General features: G+C 39.9%; 1 protein-coding gene across 3 annotated transcripts in view; it reads right to left on the reverse strand.

Moving 5' to 3' along the window:
- ttyh1 (tweety family member 1) overlaps positions 1 to 13207 on the reverse strand; it is a 38102-nt gene extending 24895 nt beyond the window's left edge. For 2 of the 3 annotated variants that reach the window (XM_014012686.1, XM_014012685.1), the window contains exons 1-3: positions 11898 to 13207; positions 4750 to 4936; positions 2611 to 2837 (exon numbers count right to left, since the gene is read on the reverse strand). In XM_014012686.1, coding sequence (XP_013868140.1) covers positions 2611 to 2837; positions 4750 to 4884 — 362 coding nt within the window. In that variant the 5' untranslated portion in view covers positions 4885 to 4936; positions 11898 to 13207. The remainder of the gene's footprint in view (positions 1 to 2610; positions 2838 to 4749; positions 4937 to 11897) is intronic. The other variant, XM_014012688.1, reaches the window with a different exon arrangement.
- Between the last annotated feature and the right edge of the window lie 7992 nt (positions 13208 to 21199).

The following is a 21199-nucleotide window of genomic DNA, read 5'->3' on the forward strand; positions in this document are numbered from 1 at the left end:
GTTGAAGCACTTTGTGATCTCTATCTTGAAATGTGCTATATAAATAAAGTTTTACTTACTTTTTGGGGTCTCTTTTGTGGTTTTATTTGTGTTAATGCAAAGAACTTAAGAGGGTCAGACAGTCAAATTAAATATTTTTATGAATTCAGTTAAAGAAATGAAAACAAATTGTGTCACTGCAACAGACTGATGATGAAGTGGTTAAAGACGTCTTATTTTTTTTAAGAGCTGGTGAACCCTACACCGTTTCATTCTTTGAGTTTAGGACTTTTATATTGGTTGGATTTAAGTCATTTAAAAACATAAATAGTTATCCCACTAATAATGGTCAAAAACTTGACAAAAAATGAATAATTTGAGGAACCAATAATCAGGACCAATTTAAAAGATTACAAAACAATCCTTAAATTCAAAAATTTAAAACCCAAAAATGGGTCAAAACTTTTGCACAGTGCTGTATTATTTATAGACTGAATCATCGTTTTGTGTCGATTCCACTTACAGAAAAGTTATGTTTAAGCAGAAATGTAAAGCTTCAAATTATTTATATCTTAAGATAAAAATAATTTATTTATATGAAATGTCTTTTTGTATGAGAACCTCTTCTAACTGTGAAAATCTGACTCATACAACCTAAAGTTTTAGTGTCAAAACTTATTAAATAAGATTAAGTTAAAACTGAATTTAAAATACTCAGTTTAAAGTAACAGAAACTAGGGGTGGAAGAAAATATCGATACACTGAAATATTGCGATATTTCATTTCCTGATACTGTATCGATATTCTAAAGCCCTGTATCAATTTTTTAAGGTTTCAAATGTCAACTTTCCTGCCAGCCATTCATTTTTATGTTGTAGTTCAGTCTCTGACCACTAGTTGGCAGCAGTGAGCCAGACATTTGGCTACTCTACCTCTTGAGCGCCAGAGAGTAAGATAGCATTAGCATTGTAAGTAAATATTAGCTTTATGCTCCGATAGTTGAATCCGAGCAGAAAAGACCGACACCCTCTGCCTTCTAAGCTGAGGTAAGGTTACAAACAGTTACTTATTTGTCAGAATGTCTGTATTTTAAGACAAATTAAGTGTCTTGTGCGCTCTTTTTTCCAACTGTAGTCAGGTTTCACGTTACGCATAGCGCATGCGTCTATCACCTCGAGCGAGCTCGGCACTCCCCCCGTGACATAAAACTCTGTCTGTTGCTCTCAATATCTGGCTCATCGCATCAAAGTCCATATACTTTAAGTTTATCCTGTTGTGTTCGCTTCAAAAACGGTTTAACTCGTTTAGCTTCTCAATTTCTTAACTGGTTTTCTTCGGGACCTGCCCTGCTGTTCGATCCACAGTTATGCAAATCATGTTCTGGATGCAGGTCAGCTGATCCCAGAAACTCTGTGTGCAGCAGCTTCATATCATGTTTACTGAACTTAATGACAACATAAAGTCTATTGTTAAGTGTTTGGTGACCATATTATAAATTAATATTAAAAACGAAAAGCTGCAAAAAATATATTTTCAAACTACTTATTGGCAAATTTAGTCTAATAATTGAAAACATGGATGAAACAAATAAAATAAAACATACAATGCAGAACACAGTTAAATGTATCAAAAGTATGTCTATGTAATATTAGAATTTTCTGAGACAATGAATTTTGGTTTTTCATTTTTTTCTCCAGTAAGAGGTTTTTATTTAATAGAATTTTTGGACCAAAAATATCGCAATATATCACCTTGTTTACAGTATCGAAATATATCGGGATATATTGTATCGTGACCTCTCTGTCATGATATGTATCGTATCGCCAGATTCTTGCCAATACACATCCCTAATAGAAACTATAGAGAAGTCCTATTGTTATCATTTCTAAAACCTAAAATGTGGAAGTAAAAGTAAAGACAGCATGAAAATGGTACAAATGTGTTCACATGCTTCTGTCCAATCATTCATTTTTAGTGAGTTAATATTTGAAATCAACCCAAGTTACAAAACATGCAGTCCCTGGTGGTTATTGTGAGCTGAGTAATTTTGAATAATTACCATAATTAGAATATTGGCAGCTAAAAGCAGGTTTTATATTTTAAACTGACAGTCGATGCTACTTAAAGAGAACAAAGAACAGCCTGTTTTACAGCTAATAATTAAAGTCTGTTTCTTAACTGCAAGTGGAGCAAAAAGCAAATTATTTTTTGCTCAGCAGCCAAGTGAGAATTGCACAATAGCTGCTTGTCAGATCTTTAAACGACTTTTTAAGAAGAGATGCAGAAAGTGAGGCAAAAACCTCATTCTGCAGGAGACAAGTCTGCTAATCTTTAAATAATAAACTGTACAATTTATTATTATCATGTTACAGATGGAGTTTAATTCTGACCAGATTGATGAGCAAACAGCTGGTCCGTTTTGTTTTCTGCTGCCTAAAAAGATCTCCAGCCTTGAAAATTAAAAAAAAATTCTTTACATCACTGTGGATTTAGAGTTACATGACTATTTTAACAGATTATTATATTCCATCCGGTCAGTTTTAAACAAGGCCTTTCATAGCAACATCTACAACAAGTAAGATATTAACTGCTCATAACCCCATTCAAAGAATCTGAACCTCTGCTTCTCACCAGCACAGCGTTACGGCAGCGACCGCCACCCATGTGACGCAGCAGATGCCCTTCCCCTTTTTCCCACTGTAACCGTGACCCGTGCTCCCGTCTTCATCTTCCTCCTCCTCAGAGCCCTCGCTCCGGTCACCACGGTGACAGCAGCAGTAGTGTATGAGGAAGGAGAGAACCACCAAGAGGGAGATGACGAGAGCGATGGCCGACAGGCTGGACAGAACCAGCAAAGTCTGTAAAAAAAAAAAGGATGAGGAGGTGGGTTAAGAAAGGCTGATGAGTCGGCATGTTTAAAAATATATATTTATCTGTCGTTTATACTAACAGCTGGACGTGGTGATTAAAGGTGAAAAATCATATAGATACATAATTCCTGCACACATTACTGTGAACTTCAGCATATTTTTTATGATCTACCCTTTTTTTGGGGGGAGGGGGGTGCATTATGCAAGATCAACTTTTTTGAGCTTTATATCATGTTGTAAAGTTAATCTCTGTTGCTTTGATTCATTCATGCATGTTAGAGAAACCCTTCAATCACCTGTGGTAGCCATTCAGAGCTACCTAAATGTTTGCTCATACAAAGCACCGCCTATTTACACAAAGCTCCTCCCTGGAGCTCAGTCCGCAGCTGAGCTCCCGACCCACAGAGCACCCCTCCCCGGTGCCTCCCCCACACACCTCCACCACTAGTGGCAGCAACAATTAGCAAACACCTGGTGGAACTGCACACCAGTCGAGCTTGTAACGCTAACTGTTTCTCAGTTCAATCCTTTTCGAATTAAAAAATTCCTTCGAGCAAATTAATTTTTTTGCGATTCCTAAGGATAACACGGTTCGTCAAAAATAGTTGGGACGAAACAAACCTCCTCCGAAGTTTTTTGTTTTTTATTAGTGCAGGGCATTTTACCAATGACAGCTTTCTATACAGTTACAGTTTCTTCGCAAAAAGTAGTTTAACATTGACGTATATGTATCAGAGGATGACTGTTACCAAGCTTTAAGAGCCTCTGTACTCACTCCGCTTCTTCAGAAAACTTACTTTCCATTCAAGTAAAGTTAAACTGAGTTCCATTTTCCAAAACAGATATTATATAATGTTGCTTCTTTTTTTACAAACATATACAACACTCCTACAAAAGTCTGTAAAATGCATGAAGCATTGTTATGAAGGCATACTGAAAGTGGAGTGTCAGAAACTGTAGGAGGTTTTAAAGAGACAGAGGCCAAATTCAAGGAGTTTGACCCAAAGTCAAATTTATTTTTGATATATTCAGCATTTTCATAACAACTGAAGGTAACATAGCTACTGGATTGTGGTATAGAATTGAACTATTTGCCTGTAAAATACATAATACCTCCTTTAAAACCTTGATGTTTCTCTGCACCATGATGGAGGTTAAGGACACTAAGCCATATCAGATTCCACTTTTGATCCATGTCACAAAGTCAACATTACTGAAACCACATTTTGCTCCAGACACATTTCTGCAGTATTATCCTCCATCCATCTGTCCGTCTGTCACTCCACCTTCCTCTCTGTCTCACCTCCTGTTCTCCGAAGCCCCTCCTCATCGCTTCGCTCCACCCATCGCCCCCCCCCCCCCCCCCCCCCCCCCCACTTACCCCAAAACCCGGGTTTTCCCCACACCCCCCCCCCCCCCCCCCTTCTCTGTGAGTGCTCTGTCTCTTTTGTCTTTCTGTTCTGCAGGATGAACCCACCTCCTCTCCAGTAAAATCAGGACCACCATGAGACAGGGCTTGCTGGGAGAGAGGTGAAACGTTGCATTTTTGCAATGCAAAAATAGCAACATGCAAAGAGAGAAAAGCATACTCTCTCTCAAGGACTACAGTATCTCAACAAAAACTGACCATGCTTGAGGTAACTGCAGGGATTTAGTGCGATCTTACACCTATAATTGTGTCAATTAATAAACATGGAAAAGAGTTTTAGAGCCCTGTAAATGTCGTTTTCACGGTTCAGTGGGTTGATATTAATTCAGGGATTTACGGAGCAATTATTACAATCGTGTGGCACAAATTGCTCATCCTTGTAGTAAATTAGACCTGTACACAGTAATCAATATGCAGTGAAGCACCTCAAGTTAAGACGTGATGTGAGCACCTGAGTCAGGAGTCCGTTACCTGCTGGTACTCCCAGCTGTCCGGGACGAAGAGGTTATCCCTCATCTGCATGCCGAAGTCCAGCCGGGGCAGAGCGTGACACATCCTCACCCATATCGAAGCAGTGTAGCTGGGCACTGTTGTCATGGCAGCCATTTTTAAAATTTATTAGTTTTTTATTTTACTGCCAGCTGTCCCCTCCTCCACCCTGCAGGAGGGAAAACAGGGGTCAGAAGAATCGTGACGTGAAGGAAGAAGGGATGATGAAAAGGGGTAAAGGGAGGTGAAGGTTTTCCTGAGCACAGAATAACGAGTCAACAAGGACTGAGACCACTTCGTCTTATAGTTACAGCTGAAAATAGCACCTAAAGAATCCTCAAGTGTGTAGATTAATGAGTTTACACACGAGGTGGATAGTTTGGATCTTTGTAAGTGGGTTTCTGTGGAATGGGTACAAACAATTAATATCTTACTTGTCACAAAGAGACTGTCACAGTTTCCAACAGACGATGCACAAAATGCAAACGTAGGAACGTGTCTCTACGCTGCTCGGCTGAGGAACTTGAAAGGAAGCTTGCGTAAAAGTCTCTGGTTACTTGCGGGTTTAAACTGCAGCTGCAGCATCTAGCTGTTGCATTTATTGTTAAATCTGAGTAACCTCCAACAGGATTTTCAATATATTTCCACCAGAATAACCACGTAGCACAAAACTGATTGTCTAAATGTTATGTATTTGAGATTAAGGTTGTTTTAAAATGGCAGCAGTCCATTCAGGTTAGCTGTTAGCTTGTAAATAAATTTTGAAATTAACTCTTTTTTCCAAACTGAAAAGGTGGCTCAAAGTGCTATCTACAACAGGTAATATATTTTTTGTTTGTAACTTTTCCACAGAACTCCACTTTAAAAATATATGAACTATGTTTTATTTCCTGTAACATCAAATCAATGATGCATTAGACAATGCCTTTTCTATTTCTACAAAATAATTTTTCATCTTAATTTTAAAATGGTGCATAAATGAGAGGATCTGCATAAACTACAGTATAATACAAAATTAAACTACTACCACCTACAGTCAAGGTTTTTCAAAAGAGATCTTCCTAGAGAAAATATACAGGAGTGTGTACACGTTGTAAGAAAGGCCACAACATTAAACCAGATGAATTAAGATGTCATCATCCACTCAACTTTTTACTAAAGCTAGTCATGAGGGGACACAGAAGGGTAAATAAAGAGGAAAAAATATTTAGATTTAACTCAACAAAGACTTCCTTTACACATGAACAATCTCTGGAAACTTCTGCATTTTTTAGGTTAATTAGTGCTAGGACTTTTGTATTGTTTTTAACGACATGCACACAAACACAGTCTCGAACACAAAACAATTACGAACAGACAAAAACAAGGGGACGTCGAACCCCGCTTGCACTCACTACATACACATGACACGACACCAAAGAACCACAGCCGAAGCATCCAAACCAATAAGTCAGGTGATGGGGCGCATGACCCTCTATGAACAATCAAGACTATCGTTAGGCGATGGTCCTCTTTTGCATGTGGCTAACCTGTTTGTCCACCATGTGGAGGCAGTGCTTATAAAGCTGAGTTCACCTGAAACTCATCAGACTGAAGAAGTCTCTTGGAGGAGAGACGAAACGTTTCACTAAAGAAGAACCCATCCAGGGGACCTACTTATTTTTTCTTTTTGACAAAACAATTACACCAAACATGGTGAATAACAGTGGTGTGCGTGGTCCCATTAACCAGCTAACAGCTAATAGCGGAACTAATTCTTCATTAAACAGATTAGCTTTGTCACTATCGCTGAAAACTGTTAGCAGACCAGTTAGCAGGTTTATGTCAGTCCCACTAGTCTTTAGCTGGAAGGAGACGAAGGCTGAGCCTCAATTCAAGGATTGCAGCCAACGTAGGGCGCATTTGTCGGCTGCTTACATCAATGTGCCACAGGTTGTTCCAATTAGGTGCCTACACATGCGGCCGACAAAACCCAGGAAACGTGGCCGACAATACCCCAGGATTCATGAGACCATCAGCAAACGAAACAGGAAAACAAAGATGGTGAAAGTTGTTTTTTTTATGGCAGAGTTTGGAAATTCATCATGGACCAAAGAATTTGTTTTTAAATGTAATTTTAACAATGTAGCTGACAAATTTATGCTGCAATGAGATGTTAAATAATATGCAATTACAAATACTGATAATGGAGCCAAACCCAAATTATTAATGCTTTTTATGTATTTAGCCTGCCAATGTTTTTTAATACTGAATTTTGTAAAGTTATACTCTGGAAAGACAACTGAAGACGTGATATCAATTGTAAAACCATGGTAACGGGGTAGCACATAGTCATGCAAACATAAGTCATTTGTAGACTAAAAATCTCATTTCACAGCAGTTTATGAAGCCTATGTTATGGAATAATTATGTATAACTGTTTTACCTTGACGCTGTCCAGTACTCATATCTTATGATAACTAGTTTCGGCTGTTTTAATCTGTTGCCCTAGACTTTAAGACTCCAGCAATGCATGACCTCTCTTATTTTGATAAGGTAGTTCCTGGGCTGAGAGCCCTGTTATTGGTTAGGTGGTTACAGTTGTCGAACTGTAATTGGTTGTAAACGTGTTGCAGGATGTTATATTATCGGCTGCTCTGCGCTGATGCGGCAGCCACAACTTGACAGACTTCTCTAATTGACTTCTGCTCTTTTGTTGCTCAGATTAAATCATTTGACAACCATACACGCAGACTTTCTGTGCATTTATTCCAACGTGTTTCTGCATTCTTGGTAAATCTTGCCACCACACCTACATGGTTGACCTACGGCCCAGGTAGGCTGCAGTCTATGTGGGACAGTCATCTTAGCAGTTAGTGTTTAGCTGTTTATTTTAGCTTCCACTAATTTTTATTTGTAGCTGTTTAGCGCTAGCGAGGCTATATTTTATGTTAGCACATTTTGAGTTAGCAAAGCTAACTTTTCGGTTAGTTGTGCCTACCACTGGTGAAAACACAAACCGTAGTTTGCACCAAGGATGAAGTTGATTCTACCAAAGAGTGAGAAACACAAACGGCACTCTGCTAATGTATCTGCCATTGTTACTGTTGTTCATCTACTGGAGCGAGCACAGAAAAACTGACTGCAGCCGTCCATAGTGCATAATTTCACAGAGATGTCAGGCGTTTCCTAAAACCTCCACTCCAAAAGCTTTAGTTTCAGAGAAAATGACTGCTGTTGTCCTGTACATGAACAATTGAAACACAACAGAAATGAGTTGGTTTCTCCTAAAAACACCATCATGTAAACTGGACCAAAGACAGAACAGAGGTCAGTATGGGCAAGAACAACCTCTACACCAGGGGTGTCAAACTCCAGTCCTCGAGGGCCGCTATCCTGCATGTTTTAGAGGTTTTCCAGCTCCAACACACCTGATTCAGTGATTGAATTAACTCTTCAAGTTGTGCAGAAGCCTGTTATCACCCAGCCATCAAAGTCAGGTGTGTTGGAGCAGGAAAACCTCTAAAACATGCAGGATAGCGGCCCTCGAGGACTGGAGTTTGACACCCCTGCTCTACACGTTAAGAAGCCATCAGAGAGTGAAGCATTTTAACACATCTCAAAAGATTGAACAGAGGAAACTATTAAAACTATCAAATATAAAGAGTGATAAAGCTCAACTCAGTGCTAATTTCACAGCCTGACACAGATCTGCATCAATAGTCCTGTGCTTGTGTGTGATTTTAACGTCTGCCTTTTTAACAGATTCTTTTAATAAATAAAACTTTAAATCAGCCCTCTGTTCTACTTTACTGAGGCTTATTTCTGTCTCTATTGATTCCTCTCACAGAGGCAGCTGCCACGCTTATAAAACATCCAAACATTTGCAGAGTTCAATGTAGCGCCTGACAACAAGTTTTGATTTTTTTTTTTTTTTTTTGCCTCCATTTGAACAAGCTCATCATTCAGGTCTGGGTCGGCTGCAACAGAGGACCAGATCGCCCACGGGCCCAGACAGCAGCGCTCTAAGCCCATTACAGTAAGTCCGTTCACCCTAATGGGTCCAGCAGCCCAACTGTCACAAATCAACTCACTGCCAGCGCTCCATTTCCATTATTAAAACTGAACAGATCCATCCACACCTCAGCAGCGTAAACAAACGTGATCTTTTTACACACACAATCATTTAGATTTAATAAATTCATTTGATTAGACATGTAATTAGAGCAGCTCTGCCACGGACATTCATCAGCTACTGAGGGGGAAAGCCTTTCGAGTGGCGCAATAAACAACTGAAGGAACAATTCCACGGTAAAAGACAAATTAGTTGGTCCGTTGAGATTCCCCACCACCAGTGAAGTTGGTCAATACAAAAAGCCACGATGATAATCAGTGTCAGTTTAAAAGTCTTCTGAGGTACCACTTGGGTGGAACATTTCTAGTAAATTTACAAAACTTTCTGGAAACTTTCATTGAAAAGGTAAGGTGGGGAAGCCTTCCAAATTGGAAACTTTCCATGGTAATTATGGAAAATCGCTGGGAAATAGAGGTGACTGAAACAAACTATCATATCCAAACAAGTATTCAAACATCTTGTTTCAACTTAAGCAGATAACATGATGAGTTTAATCTTACTGTATGTTAGGGAAAATAGCAAATTAAGTGACATAATTTGCATTAGAAGATGTCTGTCAACAACACAACATTTAGAGATCTTGAACATTAAGAACTCACTTTTTTGTTTTGTTTTTGACGTGACTACATTGCCATTTTTATATAAAGCAGTAAAATCTGAATATTGCAAATCCCAAAAGAAAATAAACAAAATGTCTAAATCTATTTACAGAAAAACGTCCAATTTCATTCCCACAACTCTGATCAAAACTACGCACATGTTATTTCATCACTGCATTGGTTTATTTTTTTCTTTTATCTACAAACAATAAGTAAACTGCATTTAAAAACAAAATTATTTACAACTCTGAACTAAACTGTTCTTTTTTCCATTTGTCCCAACACGTGCAGGTGAGAGAGTGGATGCAATCAGACATAAAGCTGATGAAAAAGTGATAGTTTATTCTGTTTTAGGATGTGATACATCTCATTGCTTAGAACAGCAATACAACCTGATTGTTTCAGTTAAGATTACGCAAAATAAAATGTCCAACTATGTTAAAAACCTTGTTAAAAGCAAGCCTTTATATTAATAATTCCAGGTTTACTCAATTTCCATTAACCCCTGTTGAAATTTTCTTAATTTGAAAATTCCTGGAATGTAGCACTTCTGAGTATCGTACACAGGGACGCCAACAAGAGGGGGTGGGGAGGGGGCAATGGCCACTACCTAAAAACTTGGTCTCTCTCCCACCTTGGTCAGATAGTTTTATTTTCTCAAGCTTTTGTTTTGTGTTCATTTTTAATTTCTCATTGTTATTTAGGGAATAAAAGGTTTTTGAGCAATTAGGTGTTAAAAATATAAATATATATTTAATTTACATTAAAAAAATACTTACAATCTAGCCGCTCTGAATAAGGATTTCCCGTCTAATGCTAATTGGATGCTGTGTCTCAAGAAGTTATAAACATAATAAGTCTTATCAATGTAAATTTTGGAAAGGACAAGCTTCAGTAAACTGAGTAGTGACTGAGCTTTTCTCAGTAATTTTTTTTCCGGCTGCTCCCTTCTTCAGGGGTCGTCACAGCAACTGAACTCTTTTTAAGATTTGGGGATTATTTTTATGCCAGATGTCTTTCCTGATAGGACCACTCAGCTGCCACAGCCCCCATGTGGAGCAGAGGGCTGCTATATAAGGTGCAGCTGGGGGGCAGGTCCTCGCTCTGGCTTTTGTTTTTGGCGCCACCCAGTAGCCCCCCGACATTAAAAATGTTTGGACACACCTTTCTGCACAATAACATGTTAAGATGGATTGAAGATTATTGAAAAGGTCAAAGATCAGGTGAAGAATCTCCTCCGATTAAAAAACAGCAGCATGTTAATAAGGAACTGATGGAAGCGAGGGGCGGGGGGATCTTGGAGAGGTGGGGTTACTCAGCAGTTGTCACAGATAGGAAGCCTCAAGGTGACGTGATTTCTCCTGCCAGTCTCTTATTAACATCATTGCGTAACAAGACACAAATATGTGAGCTTCTGAGCCGTACCGCTGGAAAGGAACTACCAAAAAATAAAAAAATAAAAAATATGGTAAAGACAAGGAGAGAGGCAGAATAAAACCACCATTTAACCTTAATATAAGCTCAGATTGTTTTTGTAACAGGAAAAATATTTTGTCTTGTTTTTTCGTAACGCTCACTCAGAAGCAGCAATGATATCTCTCACATATGTGAGACTCCATGATGTCTGCATGTAAAGAAAAGGGCCATTTTGTGAGGCAGTTTATGAGAACTGGGCTAAAGCATCTTCTGTCAGCTGTATTTAAGATCATATTTAGCGCACGAAAATTCTCCCCACCTTCTCTGCTTTTGGTTGTCTGACTCAGAGACTGAATCAGATGGCACAGATAGGGTTTTACAGCTGGACTGATGCACTTTGCCAATCAGACCTCATAACATCTGTCATGATTATTGCCTCAAGTCGTCAACTTGAAGCTTCCCAACAGCAAAACTTCTTTAGGGACCATCATTTATGAGAATCTTTAGGACCCATTTTATCAGCTGAGATAAACTAATTACCAAGCCAGTAAAAGCTTTAAACACTGAAAAACATTCCCTTTGCTCCAACTCTTGACCAAAGGCAATAAAACAGCTGAAGTGTCCACCGTGACATGAAGTTTGGAGGGGACAAAATCTGTGGACACCGGTAAAACTTTCAGGTAATTTTCTGACTCTTGACATATTTGGGGAATAAATTAGTGGATACGATCAAAGCATTAGAGAATCATCTGCTGTTTTGCATCTCCTAAAAATGTCCATAGAAGAAGACAATTAGGCTTGATGGTTGCAAAGATAACAGATGAAACCCAGCGGCTAAAACAGCATAATGGTTTCACCCAAAACCCACTGAGCACATTTGCAAAACATAACTATGGAGCCATATTGGAAACAAACAATAAAACTGTCAAATAAACATGTGTTGGGTATTATATTCCATTTCAATGAGGATGATTAATTTTCTACAAGAATCAGTTTCTTACCTCTGTCGACTGATGAGGGGGATTTTCTCTCTCCTTATGTCTCTTCTCTCTGCTGGTGCCCGTGAAATATTTACCCACTCAGAGAGGTATGGTGGCTGCCGTTAGCGCTTGATGCTCTTGAAAATTCATCATCCTGAAAAAAAACCCACTCAGAGACATGCCTAAAAAATATAAATGTTGCCACAATCAGAAGAGGGAGGAGTGAGGGGATACCAGCGACTCCGTCAGTTTACTGAAATATTAAAGGGTCAATAATTGTGTGGTTGTCTGGTGACAGAGAAGAGGTGCTTGTGTTGATGGATGGGAGAGGAGCTCTCAACGAGCGCGAATTGGCGAGCGAGTGAGCGAGAGAAAGAGAGGGGGGGGGGCGAGTAGAGGGGAGGGGAGGGAGGGATTAAGATTGAGGAGACACCCCTGAGGGACTTTTTAACATTGCATTGTTGCCCCTTCGTCGCTTAACTCCCAAATGACTTCGCATCACCACAGTGACATGATATTGCTCCGAGATAATTAATCTGTTACCGCGGATTAGACGGGTCTGACACCTTCGCTCGGTCAGCTCAAGAGAGGCTCGACTTGTGGTACCAACCCCCCCAACAAGAGAGGCTCGACTTGTGGTACCAACCCCCCCAACAAGAGAGGCTCGACTTGTGGTACCAACCCCGCCAACAAAAATCTAATTTCTTGTTCAGAACAGCAGCCTGAACCCAGTCCAGATTACCAAGGCAAAGAGTACAAAAAAAAGTCCTTGCAGTGGGTGCACGGACTGAAGAGGAGGGCTTTTTAAAAGTCCGGTCACATCTTGGATGTAAAGTGGGAAACCCCTGGCTGAAAGAAAAAATAAGAGGCGAACGATGGACCTAAAACTGGAGGCAAATTGGCACAAAGAGATGAATTTTAGGAGGAAGAGATGCAGAGAACATGAAATACTGAAAAGAGGGGTGGGTGGGTTCCCAGGGAGGGATGCTGAGAAACAAAAAAAAAAATGAGAGAGGGAGGGTGAGCAATGGATGGAGCAAACAATGAAGAGAAAAAGGGGCAAAAGCAGTGAATTTGTAGGCAGGAGCAGTTTTCAGAGGAGGCTGCAGGAGCAGCAGCATCAACACTGATTTAGAGGCGGCAGCGAACGTGTAACAACGTGACACATGTGATGAGCTGATTTATATATTTTTTAAAAAGATGGTGGGACCAAATCATGTTGGGGTGAAACGTGGAGAGAAAGAATAAAAAGCGTTTGTCTTCCACTGGAGAAAAAAGGGGGGCAGAGGCAGCCGAGAAGAGAGAGGATGGGGGAGGAGGAGGAGGAGGGGGACGTTGGTTTTTCTGTGTCACTGAAAGAGGAGAGTGGGGGAAGGGAGGTAATGCGAGCAAACAGAAGAGAGCACACTCACTGACTCATAAAGCTCCAGTTTTTACGCGTGTATCGGTGAGGAAAAATGGAGAAGACAACAGAAAATTATGTTATTTATGCAAGACGTCAGCTTTGCTTTTTTTGTTTGGTGGGGGTGGGGGGGCACGTCGGAGCATCCATCACTGCGAGGATAAAATATCACCACTCAAAGAGGTCTTAACGCACCCAATTTAATATTTAATCTCCAACAAGCTGTTAGAATAATGTGCAGAACAGAAAACGATTAATTCTTGTTTAAACATTCTTCAGATTGAACAGATTGTATAAATCAGAGAATTAAGAGAACTAAATCAGTTAACGATGGTTTTACAACACAAATAAATACGTTTTAGCTCCTTGTGAAGAACTGATTTTTTCACAAGGAATTTGTTGTAAACAAATACACATATAGTGTCTGTGTGGAGGCAAAAATTAATAAAGATTAACCCCTGAATCATGATCCATCAGTTTTTAAAAAAGCAGAGAAAATTTGGTATTATTTCTATTTAAGGCAAGACAGACAGTTTACAAAATGATTTAACAATGACAGAAAATTGATAAAAATCATTACAAATTTATTCCCAATGAGCTCTTCTGTCAGAGAGGTACTACAATTGTAAAATTAGGTTATGAATCTGCAATAAAATATATTTTACTGACCGTTTTCTATCTTTTAAAGTCCACTTCACTTCAGGTGTGTTAAATTATCTTGATTCGATCAGTAGGCAGTGAACACTTGTAAAATTACATTTAAAAAGCAACCCTCATACAGTTCCAGCATCAACCTCCTGATTACAACAACTGAACCATGTCCCTAATATTTCCTAACTTAAAAGGTAAAAACTTTAATATTTTATGTCTCTGTGTCTTCCCCAAGAGGCTTTATTACATCCAGAGGTTCTGGTGAGCATTTCCAAGAATTAAAACTTTCTACAGAGTTGTTTTGTTTCCTGAGAGTCACTGAGGTTACATGAATAAGTTCTGTTTTATCGAGCGCTCTGTGACTAACAGCTTAAAAATGTCCAAAGACAACTCAGTTCAGCTACAGTTCATTATGACTAAACCTATTAAATACAACTTGAAATTTATTTTTTAATGAAATATGGAAATAGTGTCATTAATGGATGATTTTCTTTGATTTTATTTGGTTTTATATGACTTTTAAAACTGTTTATTATTATTACTGATAAGCTCAGTGTTTGGTTTAATTTAAGGAAAATAAATAAAATGTCCTTATAAAAGAAAACATTTTTTCTGACACTAATAAAAACATTAAAGGCATCAGCTTTAACATAAACTTAGCAAAAAAAGTAAGCAAATTGGTGTTTGGTAGATAATTTCTTTGTTTTAACAGTGCTTCTTGACAAAACATCTTATTCTAGGCACCTGATTGGCCCCAGAAGCTCAAAACAAGTGTTAATAGCAACAACAAAATAAGCTGTTTAGCAGAGAAGATTTGGCAAAATTTTCATGTGCCCAACCCTCATCCTCAGCTCTACTGCTCATCCCACAAATGCATGTTCCTTACAAATGTGGCACCATTTAAAAATGAAATTAACAGGCTTTCTTAATGTATAAGATTTATTGCCAAGAAGCATTGTTACAACAAAGAAATAATCTGTCAAACACAAATGTCCTTACTTTATGTGCTGTTTATAAAAGGCCCAAACCTCCTGCATCAACACTAGTGTTGTAAACTAACCTTTAGCACTACATAATAATGGGGCAGCTGTGGCAGAGTGGCTAAGGGAGTCGTCCTGGAACCGGAAGGTTGCCGGCTCGATCCCCCGTCCAGCTGTCTCAGTTGTTGTGTCCTTGGGCAAGACACTTCACCCCTAATGCCTCTGATGTGTGTCCCATCAGTGTATGAATTTGATTGGCACTGATTAGTCTCCACAGTGATTGTACATGTTAGTTTTGTAGGAGATCTAGTAGAGTGCTGTGTGAATGGGTAAATGAGGACACAGATTGTAGTGTGAAGCGCTTTGAGTGTCCTGGATGGATAGAAAAGCGATATATACCGGTGAGTACAGTCCATTTACCATTTACATAATTACTGTTTGTACCAGGGTTCGACAAATTCTATTGCCCGACTGCCCGGGGCAGGTAAAACCCATTGTCGGGCAGGTGGGTGTGTCCCAATGCCCGACCTGCCCGACCGGGCAGGTAAACAATTTCTTTTATTTTTTTTATAGGGCCATTTATTCAAAATATTCTGAAAATAAATGAAGAAATATGGCGTTTTAAACACGTAAAGAGAGAATAAATCGTCAAAATTTCCCCCTCCCGCTGTAGAAAAGTTACATCTTGCTGTCGTGTCACAGGATCACAAATTCCTCCCTCCTTCCTGCTGCACATCGCGCAGAGAGAAGGTTTAACAACCGTAGCTTTTTTCACACCTGTTTTCTGAGGAAAAAAATATGTTTTTTTAATGTATTGTTACCCGCAGAGATGAAAAAAAATGTGGACGTTCGTTCAGTCATAAATCCATCTTGCTAATGTCGGCTTCTGCTCTGATGACGATGATGATGAAGATGAGAGCACAGCAGCACCAGGTCAGAAGCTCATTGTACGGCAGGCCGATCTATCATTTATTTGGCTTTACCACACTTACACTCACTGGCCACTTTATTAGGCACTTTATTTCTAATCAGCCAATCACATGGCGGCAACTCAGTGCATTTAGGCATGGTCAAGACAATCTCCTGCAGTTCAAACCGAGCATCAGTATGGGGAAGAAAGGTGATTTGAGTGCCTTTGAACGTGCATGGTTGTTGGTGCCAGAAGGGCTGGTCTGAGTATTTCAGAAACTGCTGATCTACTGGGATTTTCACGCACAACCATCTCTAGGGTTTACAGAGAATGGTCCGAAAAAGAAAAAACATCCAGTGAGTGGCAGTCCTGTGGGCGGAAATGCCTTGTTGATGCCAGAGGTCAGAGGAGAATGGGCAGACTGGTTCGAGCTGATAGAAAGGCAACAGTGACTCAAATAACCACCCGTTACAACCAAGGTAGGCAGAAGAGCATCTCTGAACACACAACATGTCGAACTTTGAGGCAGATGGGCTTCAGCAGCAGAAGACCACACCGGGTGCCACTCCTTTCAGCTAAGAACAGGAAACTGAGGCTACAATTTGCACAAGCTCAATGAAACTGGACAAGAGAAGATTGGAAAAATGTTGCCTGGTCTGATGAGTCTCGATTTCTGCTGTGACATTCGGATGGTAGGGTCAGAATTTGGCGTCAACAACATGAAAGCATGGATCCATCCTGCCTTGTATCAACGGTTCAGGCTGGTGGTGGTGGTGTCATGGTGTGGGGAATCTTTTCTTGGCACTCTTTGGGCCCCTTGGTAGCAATTGAGCATTGTTGCAACGCCACAGCCTACCTGAGTATTGTTGCTGACCATGTCCATCCCTTTATGACCACAATGTACCCAACATCTGATGGCTACTTTCAGCAGGATAATGCGCCATGTCATAAAGCTGGAATCATCTCAGACTGGTTTCTTGAACATGACAATGAGTTCACTGTACTCAAATGGCCTCCACAGTCACCAGATCTCAATCCAATAGAGCATCTTTGGGATGTGGTGGAACGGGAGATTCACATCATGGATGTGCAGCCGACAAATCTGCGGCAACTGTGTGATGCCATCATGTCAATATGGACCAAAATCTCTGAGGAATGCTTCCAGCACCTTGTTGAATCTATGCCACGAAGAATTGAGGCAGTTCTGAAGGCAAAAGGGGGTCCAACCCGTTACTAGCATGGTGTACCTAATAAAGTGGCCGGTGAGTGTATATTCTAGTTATCTGAAATTGTTTTATGACTAAATTAGACATACAGTATTAGTTATTTAGGATAAAATAATAAAATGTTTTCTTTTATTATTTTGTTTTATTTACTTTATTTTTTAAATTTGTAAATCTTTCCAGCTTGAGATTGTTTGTTTGTTGAAGTTGATTTTTGAAAATAGGGGGCAAATATGATAAAAAGTTTTTTTACTTCACTCTGCACCCTTTTACTTCAGGGTATGATTTACTTTGGGTTTTTTTTAATGCTGTACATAGATGGTTTTGTTTTTATGAATGAAAGAAAGAAACAAATAAATAGATATCTATTAATATATTTTGACAATTCAAAATACCTATTTAAGATATCTAATTATATTCTGACTTGTATAAATAACATTAGATTTATCATCATGTTGTATGGAGACTCCAGTTCAAGATATCTTAAATGTATCTTTGGATATGAGATTCACTATATAAGATTTAATTAATGTAAATTTCAGACTTTTTCATGTTCTGTAAATTGTATTTAAAACAAAGCTGCTGCTGTTGATCATTCTGTTTTCATAAACCCCACCCCCAAGGCCAATACTCTAGGGAAACACTTTTTTGAAGATGTTCTTGATAAAACAATTGACTGTTAGTAACTCAGTCTAAAATGTTTGCATCTGTTTAATCAGATGTCGTATATTATATAACCTCTGTATAACCATGTTAATATTTTTGTAGTACAAAGTACAGTACATGTTTTTCTTGTTTTATCAAAATTTGAACATTTTTGTTTCGGGCAGATAACTTTTCATATCGGGCAGGTAACATTTGTTGTCAGCTGCCCGAAAGGGCAGGTAAAAAAAGTAAAATCTTGTCGAACACTGGTTTGTACTGCAACATATATATATTCATCTACTTTGTAGTAATTGCTTGTGATAGGACTACAGAACTTCTTAATCATCGCAGAGTGACTGAGCAGACAGCCTGATAAAAACCATCGACTTCAGAACCACCGACAGTACAAAGGTGTAAGGTGTTAACTGGCAGGCGGCCAAAGTTCAAACCCTTCCCCACTTTCAGATCCCCCACCCCGTCAAAAACCTTCTCCCCCTCCTTGTCTTCTACCTTAGCCAGAGTGAGGTGGTACCGTGGGTTGTAGGAGCTCCTGTGGAGCCAGCCCTCTCTCCTGAAGGCCTCCTGCAGGCCACAGTTCAGCTGGTGGAGGTGAAGCTGAGGCTGGGGGCTCAGGTACAACACCTTCCCGTTGAAGTGCTTCAGCTTCACGGGGAAGGTCACGGCCACAGGTGGGTTGCGGTCCAGATGGGCAAACTTACGGAGGATCTCGGCGGCGGCGGCCACCTCGGCGGGGCCGTGCAGCACCAGGAGGCACAGGGTGACGTGAAGCTTGGAGGCGGTCAGCCAATGGGGGACAGAGGAGGGGAGCAGGGTGGTGAGCTCCTCCTGCAGCTGCTGGAAACAGGACAGGATGGAGGGAGTGTTGGCCCTGAAAGAGATGAAGTGTGTGGGCTGTTTTTTCGGGGGACGTCCACCTCGCTTCTCCTCTGTCTGCTTCGAAGGAGCGAAAGGGTTCTGAGGAGGAGCACAAAAATACTGACTAAAGATAAGCTGTAACATCAAAGGTGGAGGGAGGAGTGCGCTGTACACACATCTTCACTGGCTGGACAGCTTTCTTCCCATTCTTCAAACGACTCGTCCTCACCGTCTTCTCTTGCAGATGTCTCTTCTGGACATGATGACATTTCCTTTGACAAAGGCTGAAGTCTAAATTCAGACAGGTTGACAGAATTAGTTAAAATTTATTTGAAACGATTTAGCTATTAAAAAAAATCAATGCTCCACAGTAAAAAAAATAAAATCAACTTTTTAAATTAAACTTCCTGCCTGAGTCCAAATTCAGTTCTTGCATCCTTGGAAGGACCCGACCTACACGGCCTATGTGGGCCAGGTCCTTTGTCAACCACGACAATCAGAAGTGAGTGGCTGTGGACGCTCTAGTATTCAGCTTTATTCTGCCCTAACCACATCAAATTAGCAAATTAGTAAAATATGAATATATATTATTATTATTATATATTATTAATATTACAGATTAACAGAATTAGCTTAGAAGCAATGCATGAAGAACTAATAGACCTGCCATACAAGCTCAATCACAATGATTTCTGACAAGAATAATAAAAACATGATTCTGCAAATGACAAAAGCCTAACCACCAGACTTTTATTTGAAACTGTACTCCTGTCTCACTCAATCTTAAGCTCTGTCTGCCATTACACATAAAAAAATATCCTGGTCGGCACGTAATGCATCCTGGGATAGGGTAGGCTGTGATGGATCCACCGGACCCATACCAGGACACATTTGTGGGCCACAATTGGAGGAGCCTTCAGCACATCGCTGTGATGTCATCAACCTTTGAATCCTGCAGCCCCTGAATTTTGAACACAGCCCTAGTCTCATGTTCCTTTTGCTTATTTCTTGCAACGTGCCTCCAAAACCTCTGAAGTTACTTATTTATCCAGATTCTGTAAAATCTCAGGCAACTCAAACCCTCAAGATATTAGAACATCTGAGTCATCAGTCAGAAGCTATAAATCCTCCTTCTTACACATCCTCCACATATTATTTCACAGATAAAGAAACTCTGACTTTATCTTTTTTACTAAAGTTTTTTTCCATTTTGCACAATCTGAGATATGAAGTAAAGAGTTCAGATCTTGCATAAATGCTGGTTTCTTGTACAGGAGGTTTGTTTTTTTTTGGTCTGATCTGAGTTAGAGATAAAAGATAAAAATAAACTGCAGACCTATTTGCAGCCTCCTCTGCAGCACACGATCCACGAGACTGCTGCTGTTCTTGTGAAATGTTTCCTCCACAGTGTGTTGAGTTAAAGGTGTGATTCATCTCAGTCAGCTCGTCTTCCTCCACATGTCTGATTTTAGTCTGAGATTCACCCTCTTCCTGCCCGCCGCTGGCAATTTTCTGCAATTCTGTTGTTTCTGCATCGAGTTTTTCTGCTTTCTTTTCCTCTGAAATAAATGTTTATATTTGTTAACTGTAACTCTGCAGATATTTTCTGGTTATAAGTACAGTCAATCAGAAATAAAGTATTCATTTACCCTTTACTTCCTCCTCCTTTCCAAAGGGGGGAGCCAGAGATTGACCGGTGGAGCCAAAAACCCTGTCGGTTCTGGTGTGGCGGTCCCAGACCCGGTGCCCTTTGTGACTGAAGTACTGGATCCTGTGTCTGGGCAGGGCCAGCTCAGTCGAGTAGTCGCAGTCGCAGGGGTTCGTGTCCCAGTTGAAATCACAGAAAGGGCGCTCCAGCACGCCCAGGAAGCGGTCCACGTAGCCCACAACAAACTCTGATGCATCCACACAGGAGTCCCACAAGATGCGTGAAATAACCTCGTCAGCCGTGCGCATACGAGGTTTTTTATTCACCTCTGCTGGAGGAAAAACAAAGAGTTTTATCAGTTTTGTTCCAGATGGGTCACTGATTTATAACATCATCAGCTGACAGTAAACAAAATAAATAAGAAAGGACCTCTCTCCTCATGTTTTGGCCTCGCTGTTTGGTTCCCACTGCTTTTTTTCTTTTTGTGCTTTTCCACTTTTCCCTCATCCTGTTTGTCATCCGTGTCAGGAGATACAGTGTCTGAATCATCCAACAGTGGGCCACTGACAAACAACAAGAGCAGAGAAAGTGAGGGGGAAAAAAACATAATATGCACAGTAAACATGACAAACAGAGGGAAACTGTATCTAAATATGACTTAAAAACGTGTTGTTAAGAATTTCTTTCTCAGATGAAGCAGAACAATAAAAAAAATAACAATCAAACAGTTAGTTTAAATTTTCTAGAGAACTAAAAGAGATTTTTATGTTTCTTGCGGCTGTGGAGAACAAAGTGAGGTGAGCAAACCTGTGCAATAAACGACATCTGTTGCCAAAGTGACACTTTCCCATCAGGAAATAATGGCAGACGTTTAACTCATCCACATTCAACCCAGCTGACTCTGAAAATGAGATAGAAAGAAAGAAAGAAAGAAAGAAAGAAAGAAAGAAAGAAAGAAAGAAAGAAAGAAAGAAAGAAAGAAAGAAAG

The sequence above is a fragment of the Austrofundulus limnaeus genome, unplaced genomic scaffold (genome assembly GCF_001266775.1).
Source record: "Austrofundulus limnaeus strain Quisiro unplaced genomic scaffold, Austrofundulus_limnaeus-1.0 Scaffold93, whole genome shotgun sequence".
Taxonomy (NCBI): Eukaryota; Metazoa; Chordata; class Actinopteri; order Cyprinodontiformes; family Rivulidae; genus Austrofundulus; species Austrofundulus limnaeus.